This window comes from Nyctereutes procyonoides, unplaced genomic scaffold, assembly GCF_905146905.1.
Source record: "Nyctereutes procyonoides isolate TBG_1078 unplaced genomic scaffold, NYPRO_anot_genome, whole genome shotgun sequence".
In the NCBI taxonomy this organism is placed as follows: domain Eukaryota; kingdom Metazoa; phylum Chordata; class Mammalia; order Carnivora; family Canidae; genus Nyctereutes; species Nyctereutes procyonoides.
This window is the reverse complement of record NW_026575021.1, coordinates 15,747,797-15,772,169: the sequence shown is the minus strand read 5'-3', so window position 1 is coordinate 15,772,169 and position 24,373 is coordinate 15,747,797. Positions and strand designations below refer to the sequence as shown.

At 47.9% G+C, this 24,373-nt stretch overlaps 1 protein-coding gene across 1 annotated transcript in view; it reads left to right on the top strand.

The window, feature by feature from the left end:
- The window catches only part of SLC30A9 (solute carrier family 30 member 9), a 78,529-nt gene extending 66,225 nt beyond the window's left edge, over positions 1 to 12,304 (top strand). The window contains exons 17-18 of the mRNA XM_055340725.1: positions 1,174 to 1,287; positions 9,049 to 12,304. Of these exons, the coding sequence (XP_055196700.1) occupies positions 1,174 to 1,287; positions 9,049 to 9,093 (159 nt within the window). The 3' untranslated portion in view covers positions 9,094 to 12,304. The remainder of the gene's footprint in view (positions 1 to 1,173; positions 1,288 to 9,048) is intronic.
- Positions 12,305 to 24,373: the final 12,069 nt, after the last annotated feature.

Below are 24,373 nucleotides of genomic sequence, written 5' to 3'. Positions count from 1 at the left end.
ATAATCTCCCATGAATATAATGCAGTGTTTTTATCCAGTCTTCATTTGATGGGCATTTATGTCCACAATGGCATTCTCATGTATTTCCTTGTTTAAATATGTAAGAACATATTTAGGGTACCGTACAGCTAGATATAAAATAGTTGGGCCGTAGAGTCAACCTGAGGCCATGAGTGGCTGGCGGTTAACTGTCCAACTCTTGATTTCCACTCAGGTCTCGATCTCAGCATCGTGAGTTCAGGCCCCGTATTGGGCTCCATGCTGCATGTGGAGCTTACCTAAAAACAAAACAAAACAAACTTACCTTCAGCTTCCTTAAATATTGGCAAATTTTTCGCCAAAGTGTGTCAATTTAATTTCCACTGTCTGTACATCAAAGTTTCTATTGCTTCACATTCTTATTAGATTGCATTATATTGACAGTTTTGAAATTTTTGTCGTTACAATTGATATGAAAATTACAATTTGTATTTAATTATGATTTCTCTTTCCCCTGGTAGTAGTAGTGAAGTTAGCAAGCATTGAAATTTATTGACCTTTGGGATTTCCTCTACTTGCTTGTTTATTTAATTTCTGTTATTTTGGCAAATTAATAAACATTTTATTTTTAATATATTGCACTAATCCTTCCTCAGTTGTGTATATGCAAATATCTTTTACTAGTTTGTGATTTACCATTTCACTTTGTTGTTATATAGAAGGTTTAGTGTGTTTGACTTTATGTCCAATTTATAATTTTTTTCTCAAGGCTTTTTTATTATCTTGCTTGAGAAATACTTCCTTATTCCAGTATCATAAAAATAGTCTCCTTTTTTTTCTAGAAGTTTTGTGGTTTTCTACCCTGAATTTTTTTTTTATTTCACTTAAAGAATTTTTTTGTTTGTTTAATGATCTAACTAGGGGTTTAATCTTTTTCCTGTAGAAAAATAATTGCCCTGGCACAACTTACTGAATAGTCTGTTCTTTTCCTACTAATTTTGTAATGCTATCTCTGTAAAGTATTATACTTGATTTCTTGTCGAATTAAATTTTTTTCAGAAGTGGTCCATCACCTATAGCATGAAAGTTTTCATTAGACTTAATGGTGTTACAATTTTTTAAAAGAAATCATCAGTGTACTACTATGATTTTTTAAAAAGTTATTTTGTCTTCCTGTTATCATTTTCTTTATAGGAAATTCAAGAAGTGAAAACTCCTGAAGAACTAGAGACCTTCATGCTTAAACATGGAGAAAATATTATTGACACTTTAGGAGCTGAAGTAGATAGACTTGAGAAGGAACTGAAAGTAAGATATATTCATAATAATCATAATGCCAGCTGTTTTCTTGAGTACTGTGTCTGTGTCACTATGCTGATTATATCACAGGTGTATGTTTATCTTCTCAGTAACCTCATGGTGCATGACTGGTAGTTGTGAGCAGGAAAAATCACTGGGTTAGTAAGTTGGGTGATTTACTCAAGGAAGTAAGGGTTTGGGATTTCAACCTTCATTGGTCAATTTCAAATTTTCTTCTTTCAACCACTATTCTACACTGCTTGCTTAGTTTCTAAAGTAGTCAAAGATTTTTTGTTTTGAAATAAAAAGCATTTTGAAAGTTTCTAGAAAAAGGTGAAAGGGAAACTAGATTCTCTTCAGAAGTTTGAAAAACCAGTGTGACCTTGAACATATACATACATCTTTGTTTTACCCCATCTGTCATTAATTTGTATTTTCTTTTTTGCTTCTGTTCAGTTGGAGCCTCTTGGTTTTTTACTGAAATATTACCTGATTTTACTGAAATATTACCTGATAAGACTATCTTTAAGAATATCTTAGTGTGGGATCCTTGGGTGGCGAAGCGGTTTGGCGCCTGCCTTTGGCCCAGGGCGCGATCCTGGAGACCCGGGATCGAATCCCATGTCGGGCTCCCGGTGCACGGAGCCTGCTTCTCCCTCTGCCTGTGTCTCTGCCTCTCTCTCTCTCTCTCTGTGACTATCATAAATAAATAAAAATTAAAAAAAAATTTAAAAACTTCTGTTTAAAAAAAAAAAGAATATCTTAGTGTTCTCAGATTGTCATTTATTGACTCTTGAGTTCAAGTTTTTGCAATAAATAAAACTTATAAATGATCTGTAACATACATAGCTTGTTGAAGGCAATGTATTTTCTTTAGTTGATGTTGACCATTTGTTAGTTTTGTTAAAAGTTGAAGGGAAATGACAAAAGTTGAAAGGAAGCATTTTTGTCAGTACTTATTATTTTTCTTTTGGACTCTAGGTACCAGATTAATAGAAGCACTTCAAATAATATGATTTTGTTTATGTTAATATTATAGTTGACAACATGCTTTTCAAGTTTGTAGATGAGCAATTCTCAAATATTTTCATCTTAAGATTCTTTATATTCTTAAGAATTATTCAGGACCCAAAGAGCTTTTATTTATTTTAATTAATATTTATTGATACTAAAAAAATTTATTGATATTTATTAAATCACAAATTAAAACTGAGGGTTTTAAAAATATTTAAGAATTATAATAAACTATTACATGTTAATATAAATAACATTTTAGTGAAAGTAACTATAGTATCCAAAATGGGGGGGGGGGGAAAGTGGAAACAGTGGTATTTTTTTACATTTTTGCCAGAATCTAAGACCACTAGATTCCCATATTTGCTTCTGCATTAATTCTGTTGACATATATTGTTTTGATTGATGGATATGAAGAAAAGGGAGGAATCTTTAAAAGTATCCTTATAGCCTTTTCAGATAATTGTGATATTTTTTTTTTTGGATAGTACATCAATACTAACAACTGGTAGCCTCTTAAAGCTTAGTTGTAATATGGAATCTGAAACTATATCAGAGAACTTTTCAGATGCTGTTTGTGAAGTTAGAGGACACAGTCCACAAATCACCCTCATTTCTGATGCCAGTTGCAAATTTCAAGTGGTTCCTCATTTTACCCTCAGGTTTGATAATTCACAAAAAGGACTCACAAAACTCATTGAATAATTTTATTTATTTATTTTTAAAAAGATTATTTAGAGAGAGAGAGAGAGCATAAGCAGGAGGGGCATAGGGGGAGAGGGAGAGAGAATCCCAAGCAGACTCTACACTGAGCACAGAGCCCAACGCAGGGCTTGATCTTAAGATCTTCAGGTCATTTAAAAAAAAAAAAAAAAAAATCTTCAGGTCATGACCAGAGCCAAAACCAGAGTTGGGCACTTGACCTGCTGCACCACCCATGCGCCCCCACTGAATGCTTTTTATACTCATGGTTATGATTTATTACAATGAAAAGATACAGATTAAAACTAGCCAAGGGAAGAGGTGCATAGGACAGAGTTCCAGACACAAAATTTCAGTTGTCCTCTCCCCTTGGAGTCCTGGACACTGTTATTTTCCTGGCTATGATATGTGACAGTTTGCACAGAGTATTGCCAACCAGGGAAGCTTAACTGAGCCTTGATGTCCAGAGATTTTGTTGATGGTGGCCAACCTTTCACCTCTAGCCTTTCCTAAGAAAAAGTGACACTTTAAGTCTCTAGTCCCTCTTGGATGTATAGCATATACTGTGTGGCCAAAGATAAAGACAGAATTATCAGGACATTCCAAGGGCCTAGAGATCACCTCCCAGTGGCCAAGGGCCAAGGCCAGACCTCTCTGTAGGTAGGATTAATTATCTACTATACACTGGTACTTTAAAATCCATTGTCTTTTTACATTGGATCTTTTAAGCCATGCATGATTCCAGATTGTTATGATTTGGTCATTTGGAAAATACTAATACACTGAGTTTATGCCCATCTTTCAAATGGTGATATGCTTCTAAGTATTGGGAAGTTGTCAGGGTCATGGTAGTAGATACAAGTTTTTCAGCATTCGGATTTTCATTTGAAACCTTGCATTTTACCATTAGCAACAAATGTTGTTTTCCTTGAAGTAACAGATTCATTTTGTTCATTTAAGAAGATTCCTAGAAGGGGCCCCTGGGTAGCTCAGTCTGTTAAGTAAGTGGCTGCCTTCAGCTTAGCTCTTGATTCCAGAGTCCTGGGATCGAGCCCCACGTTAGGCTCCCTTCTCAGTAGGGAGCCTGCTTCTCCCCCTCCCTCTGCAGCTCCCTCTTTATTTTTTTAAGATTTTATTTATTCATTTGTGAGACACACACAGAGAGAGGCAGAGACACAGGCAGAGGGAGAAGCAGGCTCCCTGCGGGGGAACCTGATGTGGGACTCGATCCCGGGACCCCAGGGTCACGCCCTGGGCCAGAGGCAGACGCTCAACCCCTGAGCCACCCAGATGCCCCTTAGCTTTACTCTGGAATAGAAACAGTAAGGCAGAAGCCAGATGTAAGTTAACAAATTGGTCATTCTTATATTTACTCTTATCACAATCGGATAAGTTTATTGTTTTGTTTAGCTAACTTTGTGCTTTAATTAGAAGCTATTAAACCTTTAATAGACAACTAATTCATACGTGTTTTTGAATTTTAAATCTTGAAACCAGGGAACAAAGTTTAACCCATATTCTCAGGTTAGAAACCTCTCTAAGGTAATAAGGCTTAATTTATCTTAGAGGAAAAGTTCTTCATTGTTGAGGCACCAAACCAAGAGAGTGCATGAATGTGATTCTTTTTTCTTGTTATGAAAATCAGCTGATTTTCTTTTGAAAACTAAAATTTTGGCGTATCCCCTTCTTTTTAAAAAGTACTCTAGCATGGTTGCCTTCTAAGTTTAAATTTAATAATTATTGAATTACTTTGGAAGATCACACTCAGTGATAAAATTTAGCAGTATAGCCATCTCTGTTAAGCAATGCCATTGATCTAATTTTGAGACTAGGTAGTATTTTTGGTATAAAATCTATAACTTGGATAGTTCTATGTAAAAACATAAAAAAATAATGGAAGCGAATTTATGAAGTCCCATATTATAAATGTGAAACATATTTTGTCTTATTTTGAAGTTCTTTGAACTGTTAATTAAAACATTTTGGTTCTACTTCTATATTTCAGTCTGTCAATAGACCCTTCTCACGTCCCTCCAAGTAGTTTTTTTGTTTGGGAGGCAATAATTCTGTTGAGAATTAATTCAGTGGGAAGATGCTGTAGTATTTGCAAATTCCTAATCAGCAGTATTCCAGTTAAATGTTCTGCTCTTTACTCTTTTGCTTCTCGAATTGCATCCTCCTGTAGCATTTTCTTGAGTCTGTAGTATTGCAAAGTAAATCATGGTGTGGTTTTTACCTGTCCATAGTGAGTTTTGAAATAAATTTGTCTGTAAAATGTTTGAATTGAAGAGTGCCTGGGACAGAGTAAACAATAAGTATTTGTTGAAGGGCGCCTGGGTAGCACAGTCCGTTGGGCATCTGACTCTTGGTAGCTCAGGACGTGAAGCCCCACATCGGGCTCCCTGCTCAGCGGGAGCCTGCTTCTCCTTTCTCTGCTGCTCCACCTGCTTGTGCTTGCTCTCTTTCTGTCAAATAAATAAAATCATAAAAAAGTAAGTATTAAACAAATGAATGAAAATTATAAGTTGAATACTGGTTAATTGATTTTTAATTCTATTAACAATATTGATTCAGTTTCTGCTATGCACATGATCTCTTGTTAGGTACTAAACATTGAAATCTAAGGATATTAATGCTTTTTTTTATTTATTCAAATATTTTGTGTGTTTCTTCTTTGTATTTGGCACATTACGTTTTAGGAATTTGATTTTTTTCTCTCTAAAAACTTAAAACATAATCAACTGTTTAGTTTTTTTCTTGAGACTAAATTTTTATTGGTACACATTTGTTATATAGTGTTTTTTTTTTAGAGAGAATAATTTCAGATTTTCTATTAATAGCTAAGCTTTTCAAGTCATATTGGGATGGGTTAGGGAGAATTAGAAAGGGAAAATAAAATTCAGTTTTGTTTCTGTTTGAGGAAATCTTTGTTTATTCTGTACTGAATTTAGGGAATTCTAGATGGAGCACATAGTTTAAGGTAATGAGAACATTGAGAAAAAAGAATGTACCCCCATGTTTGGGGGTCCCCTGGCCATTCTTGCATTAGGATCCAAGAGGAAAGTACCCCCAGGTATACTTGAACGAAACTAATAAGAAAAATCTCGGTGCACACTCAGTAGATAGAATGCTCTAGCTGGAGCTAAACTCCAGTATTACATCATATTTTCATCTTAATAATTGAATTCCTTTAAAGGGCAGCCCCGGTGGCGCAGCGGTTTAGCACCACCTGCAGCCCAGGGCGTGATCCTGGAGACCCGGGATCGAGTCCCACATCAGGCTCCCTGCATGGTGCCTGCTTCTGCCTCTGCCTGTGTCTCTGCCTCTCTCTCTCTCTAGCTGTGTCTCTATGAATAAATAAAAAATCTAAAAAAAAAAAAAAGAATTCCTTTAAAGATTTTATTTATTTATTTATTCACGAGAGACACAGAAAGAGACAAAGACACAGGCAGAGGGAGAAGCAGGCTCCCTGTGGGGAGCCCGATGCGGGACTTGATCCCGGGACCCCAGGGTCACACCCTGGGCTGAAGGCAGATGCTCAACCGCTGAGCCACCCAGGCGAGGAATATACAAATGTTCGTAGGATGTTTTTAGATTTTATTTATTTGAGAGAGAGTGAGAGAGCGAGCATGAGTGAGGAGGGGCTAAGGGAGGGGGAGAAACAGGCTTCCCGCTGAGCACAGAGCCTAACATGGGCCTTGATCCCGGGATTTTTCGATCATGACCTGAGCACCCAGGTGCCCTCCCTAGGATATTATCTTTTATTTTTTAAGTTAGGTATTATTAATCCTGACCGATTATCAGAATCTCTTAGAAGAGTTTTTTCCCCATATTGATTTCTTTATCCATTTATGTAATATTAATTTATTTAAGTAATCTCTACATCCAACATGGGACTTGAACTTAAGATCGAGTCACACATGCTCTTCCAACTGAGCCAGTTAGGCACCCCTATTTTTACAATTTTTATCAAATAACACACAAAATGGGTGAGGTCAAACAACTGAAAAGCTTAGCAACAGAAGTGTCACTTGCCTCACCCTCCTCAATCCTTCTGCTCACAGATAACCATTTTTAGTATTTTGTTTATATTTACTGCCATATTTCTATATGAAAGTCTTAAACTGCTTCTCCATACTTAAATGTTCTTTATTTCCTCTTTGATAGATCTGGGTTAGTTATATAGTTAGTTTTGTGTGTTCTCTCTGCCCTCCATTTACACAGTGTCTTTATATTACATCTTATTACACTTTTAATTCCCCCACAGAGTGAGTTAGGTGTCCCTCCATTTTGTACCCATACAGATAAAATCCCAAGACCTTTACCTTGCTCTCTAAGTAGTGGGCTGTTAAAATTTCCTGCTTACCTGCCTCCGTTTCCTCACTAGACAAAAAAGTTCATCCAAGGCAGGGACTGCTTGTTTCCTGTATGTTGTTGTGTACCCGGTGCCTGGCGCAGGGTAGGCTTGTAATAAAGATACTTTCTGTTGTTTTTGACTTGAAGTTCCTTAAACGAGCATTTAAATTTTTTCACAACTTGGTTTCTGCTTGCCTTTCCAGCCTCGTTACTAATCTCCTTTTTGCAACTTCTGTGACTCACTACACCGTACTGCCAGTGCGTACTTCTTAGGCTCCCCAACCGCTCATGCTCCTTCTCTTGTCTGGGTCCTTTTCATCATCATCTCTGGAAAACTCACTACTTTCAAACCTTGTATAGCTATTGTATCCTCAGTGAAGTCTTGCTGGACCTCAGGAGTCCGTAGATTTGACATTTTTGTTCCCAGAATTAGCCTTATAGGACATTGTAATAGTTAGGAGCTTGGGATCTATCCTGGCTTCATCAGTTCTAGCTACGTAACTTTGGGCAGGTTGGTTAATTTCTTCAAACTTCAGTCTTCTCATATGTGAAATGGAAATGATTGAGTTATTAGAGAATTTTTTATAAAGATTTTATGTATTTATTTGAGAGAGTGACAGAGCAAGCATGAACAAGGTGGTGGGGGGATGGGCAGGGGGAGAGGGAGAAGCAGACTCCCCTCTGAGCAGGGAGCTCATGCGGGGCTTGATCCCAGGACCCTGGGATCATGACCTGAGCCGAAGGCAGATGCTTAACCACTTGAGCCACCTAGGCGCCCCAAGTTATTAGAGGATTTTAAAACACGCATGTGCATGTGAAATCCCTTACTTAGCACAGGACTTGACACAGAGCAAATGCTCATTTTTATTTTTATTTTTAATTTTTTTTTTTTAAGATTTTATTTATTCATGAGAGGCAGAGACACAGGCAGAGGGTGAAGCAGGCTCCTTGCAGAGAGCCTGATGCGGGACTTGATCTCCTCCTTAAATGTTAACTCTTGTTATTATTAGCTCTAATGCTGTATCTCATAGATGATTATTGGTATACTTGGCTCCCTGCCTAAACTGAGTCCCCAAAGTCAGGAACAGTCTTATTTAATAATCATAGCTCCACTTTCTAGCCTGGCCCAAAACTATATGGGTTGCTGTAAGGTATATACACAATAAGTGAGTATCCGTTTATTTTTTTGATTATTAGTGTTGTCTTTTTTTTTTTTTAAGATTTTATTTATTTATTCATGAGAGGCACACAGAGAGGCAGAGTCAACAGGCAGAAGGAGAAGCAGGCTCCATGCAGGGAGCCCGACGTGGGACTCGATCCTGGGGCTCCAGGATTGCGCCCTGGGCCAAAGGCGGCACTAAACTGCTGAGCCACCTGGGCTGCCCTGATTATTATTGTCTTGCAGTGAATTTCTTTTTACCACAAATGAGGGTGTTTCCAGGGCTTTGCGATGTTTGGCACGTATGAGATTCTTATTCCATTACTGTATTAATGAACATATGAACAAACTCAGGGAGGTAGTGCTGCTTACCCTCTTGTTTATAGCGTATAATATTCATCTGTTGATTTTTATCCACTAATACGCTACCATGAAATTGTTTGACCTTGTTTTCCATGACTTTAGTGTGATCTAAAGGAATAAAAGGAAACAAAAATCTGTTTTGCTATGAATAACATGGTGGTGATCTTTCCTTCTAGAAACGAAATCCCGAAGTTCGACATGTAGATTTGGAGATACTATAGATTTGATGGAATGAATCACTTCGAGGAAGCCATGGAAACAAGTTCGGCGAGCCTGCTCTCCCACACGGAAGGAGTCCATGCTATTCAGAAGTGGTGTTTTTTTAAGATGGAGGAAATACTTTATGTGAAGGGCAGTTCAGTCTACAGAACTAAATACTACTTCCTACTTCTAAGAGACATTACAAGTTGAATCAGTTGGGAGATCATGTTTTTATGTTTCAATAGGGAACATTTTATTTAACTTGTTCATAATTTTTCATCTTACCCTGTCAGGGTGTCTTGTACTTTGCAATCATGTTTCCTGTCTTCACATTGGTAAAAATAATCATCCATAGGATTACGATTTTTAATTTATGACCACTGCAGATTTCACTCCATCAAAACCTGCCAGTCTTGAACATTCTGGCTAAATCTTGGTTTCTAAACAGTCATTCTGGTTTTTTCGTATAGAATATGGAAATTATTTCTACATAATTGTGCCCTGAGCACTAAGAGGAACCCTCTTCCAACCCATAAATGTTCATTCCAGAAATGTTTTACTTACTGAATTGAAGGAAGACATGTCAGTTCACTCTTTTAGGTTACAGTAGTTGCCATTTTGTAAAATTTCTTCTCTCTCCTTAGCCTTTTTTCTTTATTTAGTTTAATTTTTCCCATGTAGGAGATACTGAATAACCCTATATGTTTCCATAAGCCAATTTGATAGCTGCTTTTTTGTTTTTGTTTTTGAACTGGCTTCAGTGCCATAGTGTGTATTTACTAGGAGATAATGCATTTATAAGCATTTTAACATCCTGTAAAATGGGCTAGAAATATTTATAATTTTACAGACAGGACAGCATTTTATTTTTAATTTATTTAAAAAGGCACTACTCATGTAAATCTGAACTGTGGGATATTTCTTCTTTAAGAGAAAGAGAAGTAAATCTCTTATGCAGAAACTTTGTGGCCATGATTTTGTGTAATATCATAGTCAATAGCGTGTCTGTAATGTGAATTTCTCGCAGTTATAAATGGGCATTTAACATAATATATGGCTACACATGTAAGTGAGTAGCTTTCTAGTGATCATAAGGTATCAAGGTTAAAAAAAATATACAATTCAGTAATGGAAAATTTAGTGCAAAACTACAGCTGTGTCTCCATTCATCAAAGCAACTCATATGCACTTTAAATCTTTCGGGGGCAGTGAGCATTGTCCAGGCGAGTGGTGGCTAGGGGAGGTCTTTGCTCGAAAAGTGTTGGACCTAAAGACTTAACTAATTTGTAGGAGGTCAGTGTCTAAAAACTTACTTAGATTGAAGTTTATGAATCACAGCAAATTGTAATGCTGGAAGCAAAAAAATAAACATTTGACTAAAGGGTTTATAATGGTAATTTTTTGATCCAGAAATGCCATTTATTGGAAAATTACGAAAATTTATAATGGGGTACATTTTTTTACCGTTATAGAGTACTTTGCATGTTGTACATTTTAAGTGAAATTACATTCTCATTTTAGTTTTGAAGATATAAAATTGTTAGGTACACACATAATTTGATCCTGTTATGGTTTCAAATTCTTTACCCTTCCTTTGTGGGTTTTTTTTTTTTTAACTGTTTTTTACCCATTATACTCCACTCTCTACTTCTTCTGTCTTCTTCCCTCCCCTTCCCACTTCCCATTTGTTAGTCTCTGTCACTGCCATATGGGAAGGGACCAAATTGTATCCAATTTCCTCCCTGTGAAATTACTCTGAAAAATTTCACATAGCTACACGAGAGGAATGAACTCATTTAGAAAAAAAGTCAGAGTTGGTGTGCAGAATTTATTCTAAGTGGTAGATTTTTTTAAGGATTCCCTAAAAGAAGCCAACCCTGATAGTTGAGTTTTTTAATCTGATTTTGATTGAGGTCATACTTATTCTTAAGTAACAATAGAAGGCTTATGTTTCTGTCTTTTCTTTCCATTTCTGTTCTGCACTGATACTGTAAAGTTCAACAAAATTTGACATAAAGATGTACAGCAGTATCCATGAATTTGAGTATTTCTGTGGAATCAGGAAATGTAAGCTGTCTTCACTCTTTTTTTTCCCTCCTTTTAAACAGGAGTCAAATTTGAATTTTAAAACCAGGGAATTTGAGCCTCTTTCTTTAAAAACAAGAAAATCTCTAGTTCAGGTTTTTTATTTTTATGTTTTTCCAAATTAATGCTTCTCCTTTAAGTCTTGACCTGATGGATAGCGCTTGAACATTTAAGCACTGTAATCTTAATATTTTTAAGGGAAATAGCTTCTGGGGTAGAAGAGTTGCAAAAGTAACGTTGGGCAGTGAGGAGGGCAGTCCGGCCCCGTGACTCCCGCGGGCACCGAGCTGGACTTCCAGCTCTGCGGAGGGTGCAGCTCTGCTCAGCTGGAGCCCGGCCCCGAGCTGTCCGAGGGGGCACCTTCTGTGGGCGACGGCAGTTGGCGGGATGAGGGATGGAGACCTGTTTCGAAGTGGACCATCCCAGTGGCCGATGACACCCAATTCCAGAGAGGGAGCTTCCTGAAATGTACTGAAGATACAGAGGATTAGACTGGAAAATTTTCAAGTTTTTTTTTTTTTTCTTCAAAAACAAAGTTAATCTCTGCATACAGCCTCCTACCCACACACCAGATAACCCAGAATAACAAAATGGCATCAGACTCGAATTCTGGGTTTATGGTTTTAGTGTTACCTTAATTATCTCATAATTTGGAAGATGCTTTTTGCTAAAATTATACCATCTACAGGAAATGACTTCAGTTTTAAATCTGATAACTTTTTAAGGTAGAAATCAGGGAACTACAGAAAATCGCAAGGCACTTAGAATTCATACTATCTTTCCTAGATTGCATTTGTCAAACTTTGGCATTTCTTTTAAACACAATGACCCCCCACCCCCAGTTTACCAAACTGTCAGAAGTCAGTGAAGCAAAGAATTGAAGGTAAAATGTTGATTCAAAGATCGTCTCCCCTAAATCCCTCATCCCTGTGTCTGAAATGGAAATTTGGGAGATATTTATATAGAAGATTGGTCTGGCAGCCTTTATATTCGCATTAATTTACTAGCATTCCTAGACTCTGGTTTTATGGAAAAGAAAGTTTTTCTTTCTATTCTATTGTATTTCATCTGATTTGCTGGCTGATGAAGATGAAGGTCCTGGTCCTTCAGGATGCTTTTTCCTTAATAAACGTCATCTGTAAGTAAGAGCAGTTCACTTGCTAGTTTTATTTCCTGATAAATGTTTCGTCAACTTAAATCATTCTTTACCTCATATGCTCATAAGAACTAACCTGTAAACTGTAGGTATATTTCACCTTAAAAAGCCTGTATTTTTTGAACGATTTATTATTCATCGAGTAGGCTTGTTAGTTTGTAAGTTTCCTGGTTTTACAAAACCAAAACACGACAATTTAATCATTTTACTGTGTTTTCAGCGTAAAGAGAACTGCTGTGAACGTCCTGTTAGGATGAGTGTTTGGTATATATTGCTCCGTTTTGGCAAAACTAGATTATTTAAATATGTTAACTAGGTCATTTCTTCTGAGATGTGTCTAAATAGCATATTCAGAGAAAAAAAAAAGGAAAACATAAGAACACTAAGAGCTACAACCTAGAGCCAGCCTGCCCTGGGGCCCATGATGAGTCCTATACCAATCCTAATATAGGAATTCCAGCTGTATTTTCTTTTCTACAAGAAACAAAACCAAAGTAATTACTGAAAGTAATTTGGTATTTTGAGAGTACACAGTTCCCTCCCCCAAATCAAAATTCATTGAAAATAGCAGCGCAGGGGCACCTGGGTGGCTCAGTTGCTTGAGCGTCTGCCCGCAGCTCAGGCCGAGCACCCGGGGTCCTGGCCTCGGCCCCGGCTCCCTCGGCCTCTGCTGCTCCCCTGCTTGTCCCCCGCCAAATCTTTTTTAAAAAATGAAAATAGAAGCACGAAGGTTTAGAGCGTGCGTAGGCTTCTTTGGGGCCCGTGGGGGTGTCGTGCCTGTGCCAGCGGTAACGGGGTTTGAGTCGGCGCCACCCAACCTCACGGCCGCTCGGCCGAGGTCCCTTGCGTCGCAGGGGAGGGCAGGGGCCGCTGGTTGCGGCGCTGCGGGGCCCAGCTCGGCTCGACAGGTCGGGGTCAGCAGGTCCCTGCGGAGCCCGGAGCCCAGGGCCGAAGGGCGACGAGGTGGGGCACCGGGATGGTTGTGTCGCCAGGGGAGGCCGGGCTCATGCCGGGCCGGGCGAGGCTCGTGCGGGTCGGACGCCGGAGCAGCCTGAGCCGCGGGTGCCGGGCCGGGCGCCCTGACGTCCTGCGGGAGCCGAGCTCCGGGCTGTCACCTGGACGACTCCAGAGGCCACCCACAGGATGACCCGGCCGGCGCGCTGAGCCCTGGGGGGCCCCGGGGGGCAGCGGGAGCCGCGCCCAGCACGGGGAAGCCTTTACTTGGGGTTCCAATGCCCGCGGGCAGCGGGAGCCCCCGTGAGCTCCACGCACCCGTTCCCTCTCCCGGAGGACACGGCTGGACGCTGCGCCCTGCCCTGCAGCTGCCCAGCCGGGAAGCGCCTCCGACAGGGCTCCCCGTGCAGCAACGGGGCGCAGCGGTTCCCAGGGCGCTGCGTCCCCCGTGACCTCAGGGCGAGGCACGTGAGCGTGGGGGGTGACCGGGCCCTGGGCACCACACGGGCTCCCGGGGCGCCGGCCGGTTCCTGTGCCCGGTAGCTGACGGGTCGCTGTGCACGGGCCACGGTCTACGGGCCATGGTCGGGGTGCTGGCCACGGCACAGGGGCCACGGGCTACGGACTACGGGCCACAGTCGGGGTGCTGGCCACGGCGTGCGGGCCACGGTGCATGGGCCACGGGCACTGTGCGGGCCACGGAGTGCGGGCCACGGACTGCAGCGCAGGTGCAGAGCGGGTCCGAGGCCCTGTCCGGGCCGCTCCCTGCAGGAATTCCCACCTTGTCCACAGCTCCCCCATAACCTCCAGCGGGTCCCATCTCCGGAAGCACATGAAGCTGTAACTGTTGCGCGTGGACAACGCCTTGAGCGCCCCTAAGCCAGCACAGCCCGCCTCGCCGCCGCCCCCCGAACCTCGCGGAGCGCCAGCCGGCGTTTGCACAGAACCCCCACCGCAAACCAGGAGAGCGTCCAGTGTCTGCTGCACTTCGCCGAATCCGGCCCCCGAAGCGCAAACCAGTACAGGTGTGTGCATGCGGCACGCCGCGAGTGCATGGCCGTGGGCTCTGCTCCCCGCCGCTGCCCAGGCTCGGGGACCTGGGGCTCCTTGAATGTCCACCGTGACTGTCTCCGGCTCCGGTGCCACGTGGGCCCCTGTGCATCCCGCATCGCAGCTCGGGGAAGTACCCGGTCGCCCACCTGCAGCCCCGTGTCCAGCGACTGTGTTCTGTGTTTCCCTGGCAGCGGCTGAAGGCCGGACATTGCAAGTTGAGCCGCCGTTGGGTCGGGGCCACCCGCAGCGCCCAGGTCTCCTTCCAGCCCGTTCTGGCCGATGTGCCCATGTTGCATCAGGCTTCCGGCTGGTGAAGGCCGCCTCGGCTGGCGCTGCCTTGAACACGTAACTTTGTTTCAAAAATAGTTCAAAGTGGACTTTCCGTCTCATTCAAACGGGGAGCACCGAAGGGGCCTTGAGTTGTTACCCATTCGACTGAAGCTAACGGACCCGCCGTGTGTTGATCACATTAGAATAATAATAAAAAAACAAACCTGAAGTGTGATGGGTGCCGGTCGGTGGCGGTTAGGCTCTGGCCTCTTGGTTTTGGCCGAGGCTGTGGCCTGCGCGGTGACCTCGAGCCCCAGGTCAGGCTGCACCCTCGGTTCGGAGTCTGCAGTCGGCTGGCGCCTCTCCCCCTCTGACCCCCCCTCTCAAATAAATAAATCTTTTTTTTTTTAAAGATTTTATTTATTTATTCATGAGAGAGAGAGAGGCAGAGACACAGGCAGAGGGAGAAGCAGGCTCCACGCAGAGAGCCTGATGTGGGACCGATCCAGGGTCTCCAGGATCAGGCCCTGGGCTGCAGGCGCCACTGGGGCTGCCCCTCAAATAAATAAATCTTAAAAAAAAAAAAATAAAACAAAAGCAACCAACCAAGAACCTAAGGGGGTGAGAATCCTTGAATTAGAATTTTAACACTTCCTTCCAAAAGGAGGTGAGAACAATTTGAAAGGGAGAAGACTTAGGCTCATCGCTTTTATTCTGTGGCTTGGGCTCGGCCCGCGGCCAACAATGACCGAGGGGGGGTGGCCGGCGGCGGTGAGCCCCGTGCCTGACCTGCGGGGACCGGCGTGTCCTGACCCTGGCGGGTGGTCGCCGGCCTGTCCGAGGGGCCACGGCGGATGCCCTGCGGGGGGGGGGGGGCTGCGAGGAGCGGCAGGGACGCGGTCGTGCCAGGTGGGCTCGCAGCGCCCCCACTTCCGGGCTGTGGCGGCCAGGCCCGCACAGGTGGCCCCGGACCAGGTGGGACCAAGTGGAACGCGCACGCCTGCCCCTGGCCCAGCCCAGGCCCCCGCGGCCCGGAGCCTCGTGCACGATGAGGACAGCTGCCGGCGGTGCTGTCCCGGGGAGATGCCGCACCTGCGGGGGGTGGGGCTGTCCCGGGGGAGATGCCGCACCTGCGGGGGGTGGGGCTGTCCCGGGGAGATGCCGCACCTGCGGGGGGTGGGGCTGTCCCGGGGGAGATGCCGCACCTGCGGGGCGGGGGGCTGTCCCGGGGGAGATGCCGCACCTGCGGGGAGGGGCTGTCCCGGGGGAGATGCCGCACCTGCGGGAGGGGTTTGTCCCGGGGGAGATGCCGCACCTGCGGGGGGTGGGGCTGTCCCGGGGGAGATGCCGCACCTGCGGGGGGTGGGGCTGTCCCGGGGGAGATGCCGCACCTGCGGGGGGGGGGGCTGTCCCGGGGGAGATGCCGCACCTGCGGGGAGGGGCTGTCCCGGGGGAGATGCCGCACCTGCGGGAGGGGTTTGTCCCGGGGGAGATGCCGCACCTGCGGGGGGTGGGGCTGTCCCGGGGGAGATGCCGCACCTGCGGGGGGTGGGGCTGTCCCGGGGGAGATGCCGCACCTGCGGGGGGGGGCTGTCCCGGGGGAGATGCCGCACCTGCGGGGGGGGGGCTGTCCGGGGGAGATGCCGCACCTGCGGGGTGGGGCTGTCCGGGGGAGATGCCGCACCTGCGGGGGGGGGGGGGCTGTCCCGGGGGAGATGCCGCACCTGCGGGGGGGGGCGTGTCCCGGGCAGATGCCGCACCTGCGGGGGGGATGTCCCGGGGGAGATGCCGCACCTGCGGGGGGGGCTGTCCCGGGGGAGATGCCGGACCTGCGGGGGGGGCTGTCCCGGGGGAGATGCCGCACCTGCGGGGGGCGCTGTGCTGCGGGGACCCCACGGCCCCGACCCGCGGCCGGACCTAGCTTCCCGCGCCTCGGGCGCCGCAGTGTTGGCGCTGGGGCTCGGGGGCTGGGGGCTCGGGGGGCGCTGGGGCTCGGGGTCTCGGGGTCTCGGGGTCTCGGGGTCACGGCCTCGCCGCGCAGACTCGCAGACCTTGTGTCCCGTGGTGACTCTTTAAAAAACTCTTTTACCTACTGGAGCGGGAGGGAGGGGCACGAGCGCGCGGGCGGGGGGGGGCGGGCCTGGGTCCCCGACGGGTCGCGCCCCAGGTGCCCGCCGCTGCCCCGCCTCCCGCGGCCCCTCTTCCCTGTATTCGTGAACTTGGCTTCTCTGGTTTTATTTCCCACAGCTCTGAGCGCCGCGTCACGGGGGGAGGGGAGGGGCGGCGGGTGCGGGGGGAGGGGCAGGGCCGCGGCGGGCGGGGCGGCGGGGTGCGCGGGGAGGGCGGGAGGGCGGGCAGGGGCGCGGTGGGCAGGGCACATGGGCGGGGCGGGGGACAGGGGAGCAGGGGCAAGGGCGACGGGATGCAGGGGGGGGAGCAGGGGCGCGGGCGACGGGGGGTTGGGGGGGCGCAGCCACCGTCGTCCCCCCCCCAACCGCGCCGACAGGTCCTCTGGGCCACAGGGGCACCTCTCCCCCTCCCCCTCTTCCCCTTCCCTCCCCCCCTGCCCTGAGACTGTGCCCCAGGCCCGGCCCCGCCCTCGAGGCCGACGCTGACCCCTGACCCCAAGAAGCTCCTCCCTGGGGAGTCCACGGGCCAGAGCCTGGGGGTGGGGGGCGCGCTTGGGGCACTGCCCTCTGGGCCCTGGGGACGAGCCCCTGGCACTGCTTTTAGATTAAAGGGGTTCAGTTTTTTTTTAAAGATGTTATTTATTCACGAGAGACCCAGAGACAGCAGCAGAGCCTGGTGCGGGACTCGATTCCGGGACCCGGGGTCACGGCCTGAGCCCCGAGGCCCCGAGTGCGCCTGTACCTTTTACCGGGGTTATCCTAAGAGCCTTCTAACAGGTACATGGGGTATCTTGTGATTTTTGATTGTATTTCACTAATGATTAGTGATGTCGAGCACCTTTTTTTTTAAATTATTTATTTATTTATGATAGTCACAGAGAGAGAGAGAGAGAGAGAGAGAGAGAGAGAGAGAGAGAGAGAGAGAGAGAGAGAGAGAGGCAGAGACACAGGCAGAGGGAGAAGCAGGCTCCATGCACCGGGAGCCCGACGTGGGATTCGATCCCGGGTCTCCAGGATCGCGCCCTGGGCCAAAGGCAGACGCCAAACCGCTGCGCCACCCAGGGATCCCTGTAGAGCACCTTTTTATGTACCTATTGGTAATTTATTTTTTTTTAAATTTGTTTTTTTGAAGATTAATTTATTTGAAAGAGCAAGAGAGGGAGAGCATGTGCAAGCAGGGGTTTGGGGGGGGGGTGGAGGGAATCTCCAGCAGACGGTACCCTCGGGCCCCACTGCCCGACCAGCCTGGGAATGAGGAGCCTGAGGTCGCCCAAGGCCAGGCCTGACCTCAGGACCACGACCTGAGCACAAGTCAGGAGCCCCACCCAACCACCCAGGCCACTCCGGGACACCCCAGGGCACCCTGTTGGCAATTTATTTGTCATCTTAGGAAAAATGTTCAGATGCCTTGCCCACTTTTAAATGGGATTGTTTGGGCTCTTTGCTATCGCGTTTTACGAGTCCTTCAGGTATTTTGGACGCAAGCCCTTTATGAGATACGTGATTTGCAAACATTTTCTTCCACTTGGTGGGTTGCCCTCTCGTGTCACTAACGGTTTCTGTTGATGCGCAGAAGCTGTTTAGTTTGTAGTCTCACGTGCTTATTTTGGCTTTAGGTCGCCTTTGCCTTTTTGGAGTTTGATCCAAAAAGTTATCACTGAGATTGATGTCGGCGAGCTCACCACCTAAGTTTTCTTCTAGGAGTTTTATGGTTTATTTATCTAATTTTTTGATACTCATCTCTGCTCCAACTAAATCTGGCTGGAGTTCCCGTAAAGATTTATCTTCCCAAAACCTCACTGTAGAATTAACTTTCTCCTTAATAAAGATAGTCCTCACTGACTGTCCCCCCGCCCCCAAACACCCCCTTATCCTCATTAGCTGTTTCACCGGCGTTGTAACTCCCGGTGTCTTTTCCTAGAATCAGCTGGAGCCGTTTTCTTAAAGTTTAACCTGCATGCAAATCACCTGGAAATCTTGTTAATGCAGATTTTCGGATTCAGGCGGTTGGGAGTGCAGCTGGGATTCTCGCTCCTAACGGGCTCGTCGGTAGTTCATTCTAGAGGCGCTGGCTCGTGGACCCACTTTAACTCTCAAGGACTAAGGTGATTTTCTGGTGCTTGGATATGTGGCCCATTGGCACAGGAACGTCTGCTCTTTTACAGTAGATGCATCTCCAAAGAAATAGGGTTATCGTGGTTGGGAACCTGAAACACTTTTAAAAGAAAGACCACTGTGGATTCTCTTATAGAGGAATGGCTTTCCTTCCTAGTCGGTTTCTTAGAGATTATTCTGGAATCGTATCCAAAGTACAGCCATTGGGAGGTGGGCGGGAGGATAGGCTAAATGGGTGATGGGAATCAGGGAGGCCACTTGTCGTGATGAGCACCGGGCATCATATGGAAGTGATGAATCACTAAATTCTACTCCTGAACTTGTATTACGTTCCGTGTTAACGAACTAGAATTTAAATAAAAACTTGAAACAAAATACAAAAAAAAAATGCATGGCCATAAAATAATGTCAATAGTATTTGAAATAGATATTAAAGATCCACTAAGCGTTCCTTTAAAAACAATCCCTTGTGAGGTTATAATGTTATTCTAATAATGCTGCATCTTTGGGATTTTGCTTGCGAGTTAACTAGAGAATTCATCTCCCATCTTTTAAAATAGGCTTGATGAGATGATGGCTACCTTCATCTTTTGAGGATAATTTTGATTCTTTTGGAAGCAGTCAAACCAGTTGGAGATAAGATCGATGAATATATCGGATGGGTAAGCTGGTTATTATTTCCAGTTAAAAGCAAGGAACACTATTTGGGTTAAAAGCTTATGTTGTGTCTGTGGCTCATGAGTTCACTTTGTAGGAAAAGCCCTGACTGTGCCGGGAACACTGTGCAGTTTGTCCTTTCACTGTCGTTAGTAATTTGAAGAATCGCGCTCACCCGAAGATATAAATGCTGGTTTGTTGCTTAAAACAGTCAGTCTCATTATTTCGCCATCCTCACGGGACATAAAAGGCACTTACTCGAGGTCACAAAGCTGGTGCTTTGGAGGCATATTTGGGTTTGGGTTCTGCGTCTGCTACGGACTCTGTGTGACCTTCGGCGAGTTGCTTTACTCACTCGGCATCAGTTTTCTTACCTATTAAATGCTGATAACACTATTATCTAAGTGCGTGGGGATTAAATGAGGTATCAGATGTCAAATGCTATATTTTATACCGATTAAAGTTAGCTGATATTATTACTACCATCATTGATGGTTAATTCAAATAATTCTTGATTAATCACTGAGTGCTGTCTTGCTGGGCATTTTTACGTGTTATTTGCTTCTTTAAATTTACCTTCACTTCTGCCTGTGAGGACAGGAATCCTCTTCGGAAAGGAGGATCCTCTTTCTCAGCTAGATCAGCAGAGAAACTCCGTGGGGGAAGCGGGACCCTTAGGGACCAGGAGAGGAGATGTGGTCTTGATTATGGGCCACTAAGGCCTCAAGGCGTCTGCAGTTGCAGCACAGAAGCAGATGCGCCTGGCTGAGCCTGGAGAGCTTGTTGAGTTGGGGTGCAACTGGAGCTCAAGGAGGGGCACCCTGCTGGGGGGGCGTATAGAGAGCATGGAGGTAGAGCCTTCGTATGGGGTGAGGCCCCCACGTCTGCGGTTAAGGACTCGGGTCATGCAGAGGACGGAGGTAGAGCCTTCCTATGGGGGTGAGGCCCCATGTCTGCAGTTAAGGATGCAGGTCTCATGCATGCGGGGAGACAATCACTGGAAATCCGTAGCCCTGACAATTCCCGGGGTTCACACCACGCTGGAATAGTTTTCCTGTCAGAAGGAAGAAAACTCTTACAGGAAGTACGGTGGAGACCCTGCGGGATCCCAGCCCTGTGAGGTTACATTAACCGCAGAGGAAAGGCTCCTCCGGATCTACGGTAGCAAAGCCCAAGCCAGCCTCGGAAGAAGCAAACGGGGGCGCCCGGGGGCCTCGGTTAAGTTCAGACGCTTGGTTTTGGCTCCGGTCCGATGAGGGGCGGGGGATGGAGCCCCCCGCTGGGTGGGGGGGATGGGGGGGGCCATGCTCAGCGGGGAGTCTGCTGGAGATTCTCTCCCTCTGCTCCTCCCCTCACTCTCTCTCTCTCTCAAATAAACAAAGAAATAAATGAATCTTTTTAAAAAAAGAATCACGCTGATCTGCAAGCAACTTCACAGTACGCGCCAAAGGAGTCCAAGCACTTTATAAGAGACTCCGAGATTCCGGATCCACGCACGAGTCACAGCGCCCAGCAGCCAGTCGACACCTGCCAGCAGGAGGCCATGACCCGCAGCTAGGAGGAAAACCGACCAAAAGAAACAGCCGGGACGTGGTAGGGATGAAGACCTTGGCAGCCAAGGCCCCGAGGACAGCTGGCTACATACGGGTTTGCTCAGGGACGTAAATGCAGATGTGGACGCGTGAGGGCAGATGTGAGTGAGTATGTGTATTCAGGTCATGAGGTGCGTGGAAGAAGAAAGTGTGTGTGTGTGTGTGTGTGTGTGTGTGTGTGGTGTTTCAAGAAATTAAAAAAAAAAAAACTATGACGAGAAAAAGACTCTGGATGGGGTAATAGGAGATTTCGCCCGGGTGAATTTGCAGCATCAGGTGCCGCCCCAAATCCAGCGCAGCCAGGAGTCACGGGACCCACGGGGACCTTCACGCAGCCTGCCCCGTGGCGTAGGACTCGGCTGTGGCCGCTGTAACAATTCGCACCGTCTCCGTGGCTCAGCGCCGAGTATTCTCTCGCTGCTCTGTAGGCTGCAGGTGCGGCTCAGGTGTGGCACCATCGCGGGCTGCTCTCCTCCTGGGGCTCTGGGTCCTTGTCCTCGCCTTTCCCTGCTGCTGGAGGCCACCTGCACTTCTTGGCGCCTGGCCGCCTCCTCCATCTGCGAAACCAGCAGGTGAGTCAGGCCTTCACCTGGCGCCACCTGGACGCCCCCTTCTGCTTCCTTTTCCACCTCTGGGGATCCCCGCCATGCACTGGGCCCGCCGGGTGGTCCCAGACCACCTGCCCGCTTGAGGGCCCTGTGCCGGGACCCATCGTGTGCGCGGGCTGCCGGGCCACCTCCTGCAGCCTGGGCTGGGCTGCGGACGGGAGGGGTGCGGGGGGCAGGAAGTAGGTCTGAAGAAACCACTGAAGAGGTTTCCAGACGTGATGAAGCTGGGGGCCCCCAGACCCCACAGGTGTATCAGAGCCCAAGTAGGATCAAGAGAAGCACACCCAGCCTTGGCATAATCACACCGGAAGAAACAGCGATAAAGAATGTTCAAAGCCACCAGAGGGGCCGGGGCGGGGGGTACATAGGCACGGAGATCCCGGGTTGGAGGTGACCCTATAAAAATATGGGAGACTTCACACCGGAGACTACGGAAGCCGGAAGAAAATGGACGGACAGCTTTAAAGTGCCACCAGGACACCACTTCTCAGCCCAGGATTCTACACTGCGCTAACGCCTCTTCCAGAAACAAAGGTGAACTGAACAATGTTCCACACGCACAAGCAGGAGTTGCTCGAGCAGGAGGCCTCCGCTATGAGAAGACTTAGGGCGAGGCCTACAGGCAGAAGGAAAATGGAAATGGATGGAAACCTGAGTCTGCAGAGAGGGATGGCGCGCCCTGAAAGAAATGAGCACATATAAAAATGTTTTGTTTTAAAATTAGTGGATAGTTGATGGTCTAAAGCCAAAGCAATCACATAGCGTGTTCCGGGGCGTGTGTCAAATGCAGAAGGGAAACATGCAGCAACAGGGGCAGGGGAAGGAGAAACACAGGAGATGGCAGCGGGGGCGCAGGGCGGCTCCTAACTGCAGGGATCACCCTGGGCACCGAGTCGAGGGGTGCGGGGGGCGGGAGTCACGGGACTTCGCGAAACGACTAACGCGCTGGGTGCTCAGGAGCTGATTTTACCCTCACTCTGGGAAACGGACAAGGGGTGGTGGCAGGGGGTGGGTAGGGGGCAGGGTGAATGGGTGACGGGCACCGAGGGGGGCACTTGGCGGGATGAGCACTGGGTGGTATGCTACATGTTGGCAAATCGAACTCTAATAAAAATTTTTTTAAAGGAGTTGGTTTTAAAACACATGCGCACACGCCTGCATACATGTGCACACACGTGCACCCACACACATGTGCACACATGCAATACACACATGCAGACACACACTCGTGCACACGCGCATACACACATGCACACACACACACGCACATGCACACACATACGCACATGCACACACTCATGCGCACACAAGCGCATACACACATGCACATGCACACATACATGCACCCACGCACACACTCGCGCACACATGCACACACACGCACACACTCGTGCATGCACGTGCATACATGCACACGCACGCACACGCACTCGTGCACACACACACACGCGATACACATGCACATGCACATAGACACACACGCACACACGCATACACACATGCACACATGCATGCACATGCACACACTCATGCGTACACACACACATGCACACGCACACACACGTACACATTCGTGCACATGCACACATGCGCACACACTCGTGCACACACAAAAGGCTCTGACACCTGCGGGCAATCCCGGCCCTCGCAGGCCCCCGCGCCCAGGCAAGGTGTGTGCTCTCACCTGTGGAGCAACCGCAGACCTGGAGGCGGCGCCGCTGCTGCTCACGGACGCGCCCTCGCCGGGCGGGGGAGGGATCCGGGCCCCAGACCCCGGCTGACCCTGGGGCCGGCGCCCAGTGACCGCGGCCTCCACACGTCCACCAGCGGGAGACGGGCCGTTGCCGGAGGAGGCCCCGTGGGGGGAGGGTCCCCTCGGGAGGCCTGGAGGGCGCGGACCGGGGCAGGCAGGTCGGTGACCCTGCTCGGAGCGCCCGGCCGTCGCGGCCCTAACGCAGGGCCCAGCACCAAGGACGGGGGAACCCGCTGAGCCGGAGCCTCCCCGCGGTCCCAACCCGAGTCCATGGGGACCCCGAGCCACCAGCGGCCGCCGACCTCGCTGGCCCCGGGGGGCAGGGGGGAACGGCAGCTACCATGAAGGCCCAAGGCCTCGGGGGAAGTGGGGTCGCGCTGACACCCAGGGGCGCAGAGCCGAAGGGGGAGGACACGCGGTGGGCCTCGGCGAGTGTGCACGGGAGGTGACCGTGCCCACCGCGCACACCCACCACGCGTGCATCACGCACACTGCACACACTGCGTGCACATGCACACTGCACACATGCTCTGCACACACATGGCATACACCGCGCACACCCATCTCACATGCACTGCACACACACACCATGCACACCCACCACGCATGCACCATGCACACCGCACACACCCACCGCACATGCACCATGTACACTGCGCACACCCACTAGACACGCACCGCGCACACTGTGCACACCATTTACGCACTGCACACACACGCACACCCACTGCGTGCACACACTGCACACACACTGCATACACCGCGCCCACTGTGCACACTCACACACACCCCGCATGCACTGTGCACACACACCCACGCTGCACACACTGCACATGCACCATGAACACACATGCACACTGTGCGCACACACCCACCCACCATGCACACACACACCCGCACCATGCCCACTGTTCATGCACTGCGCACA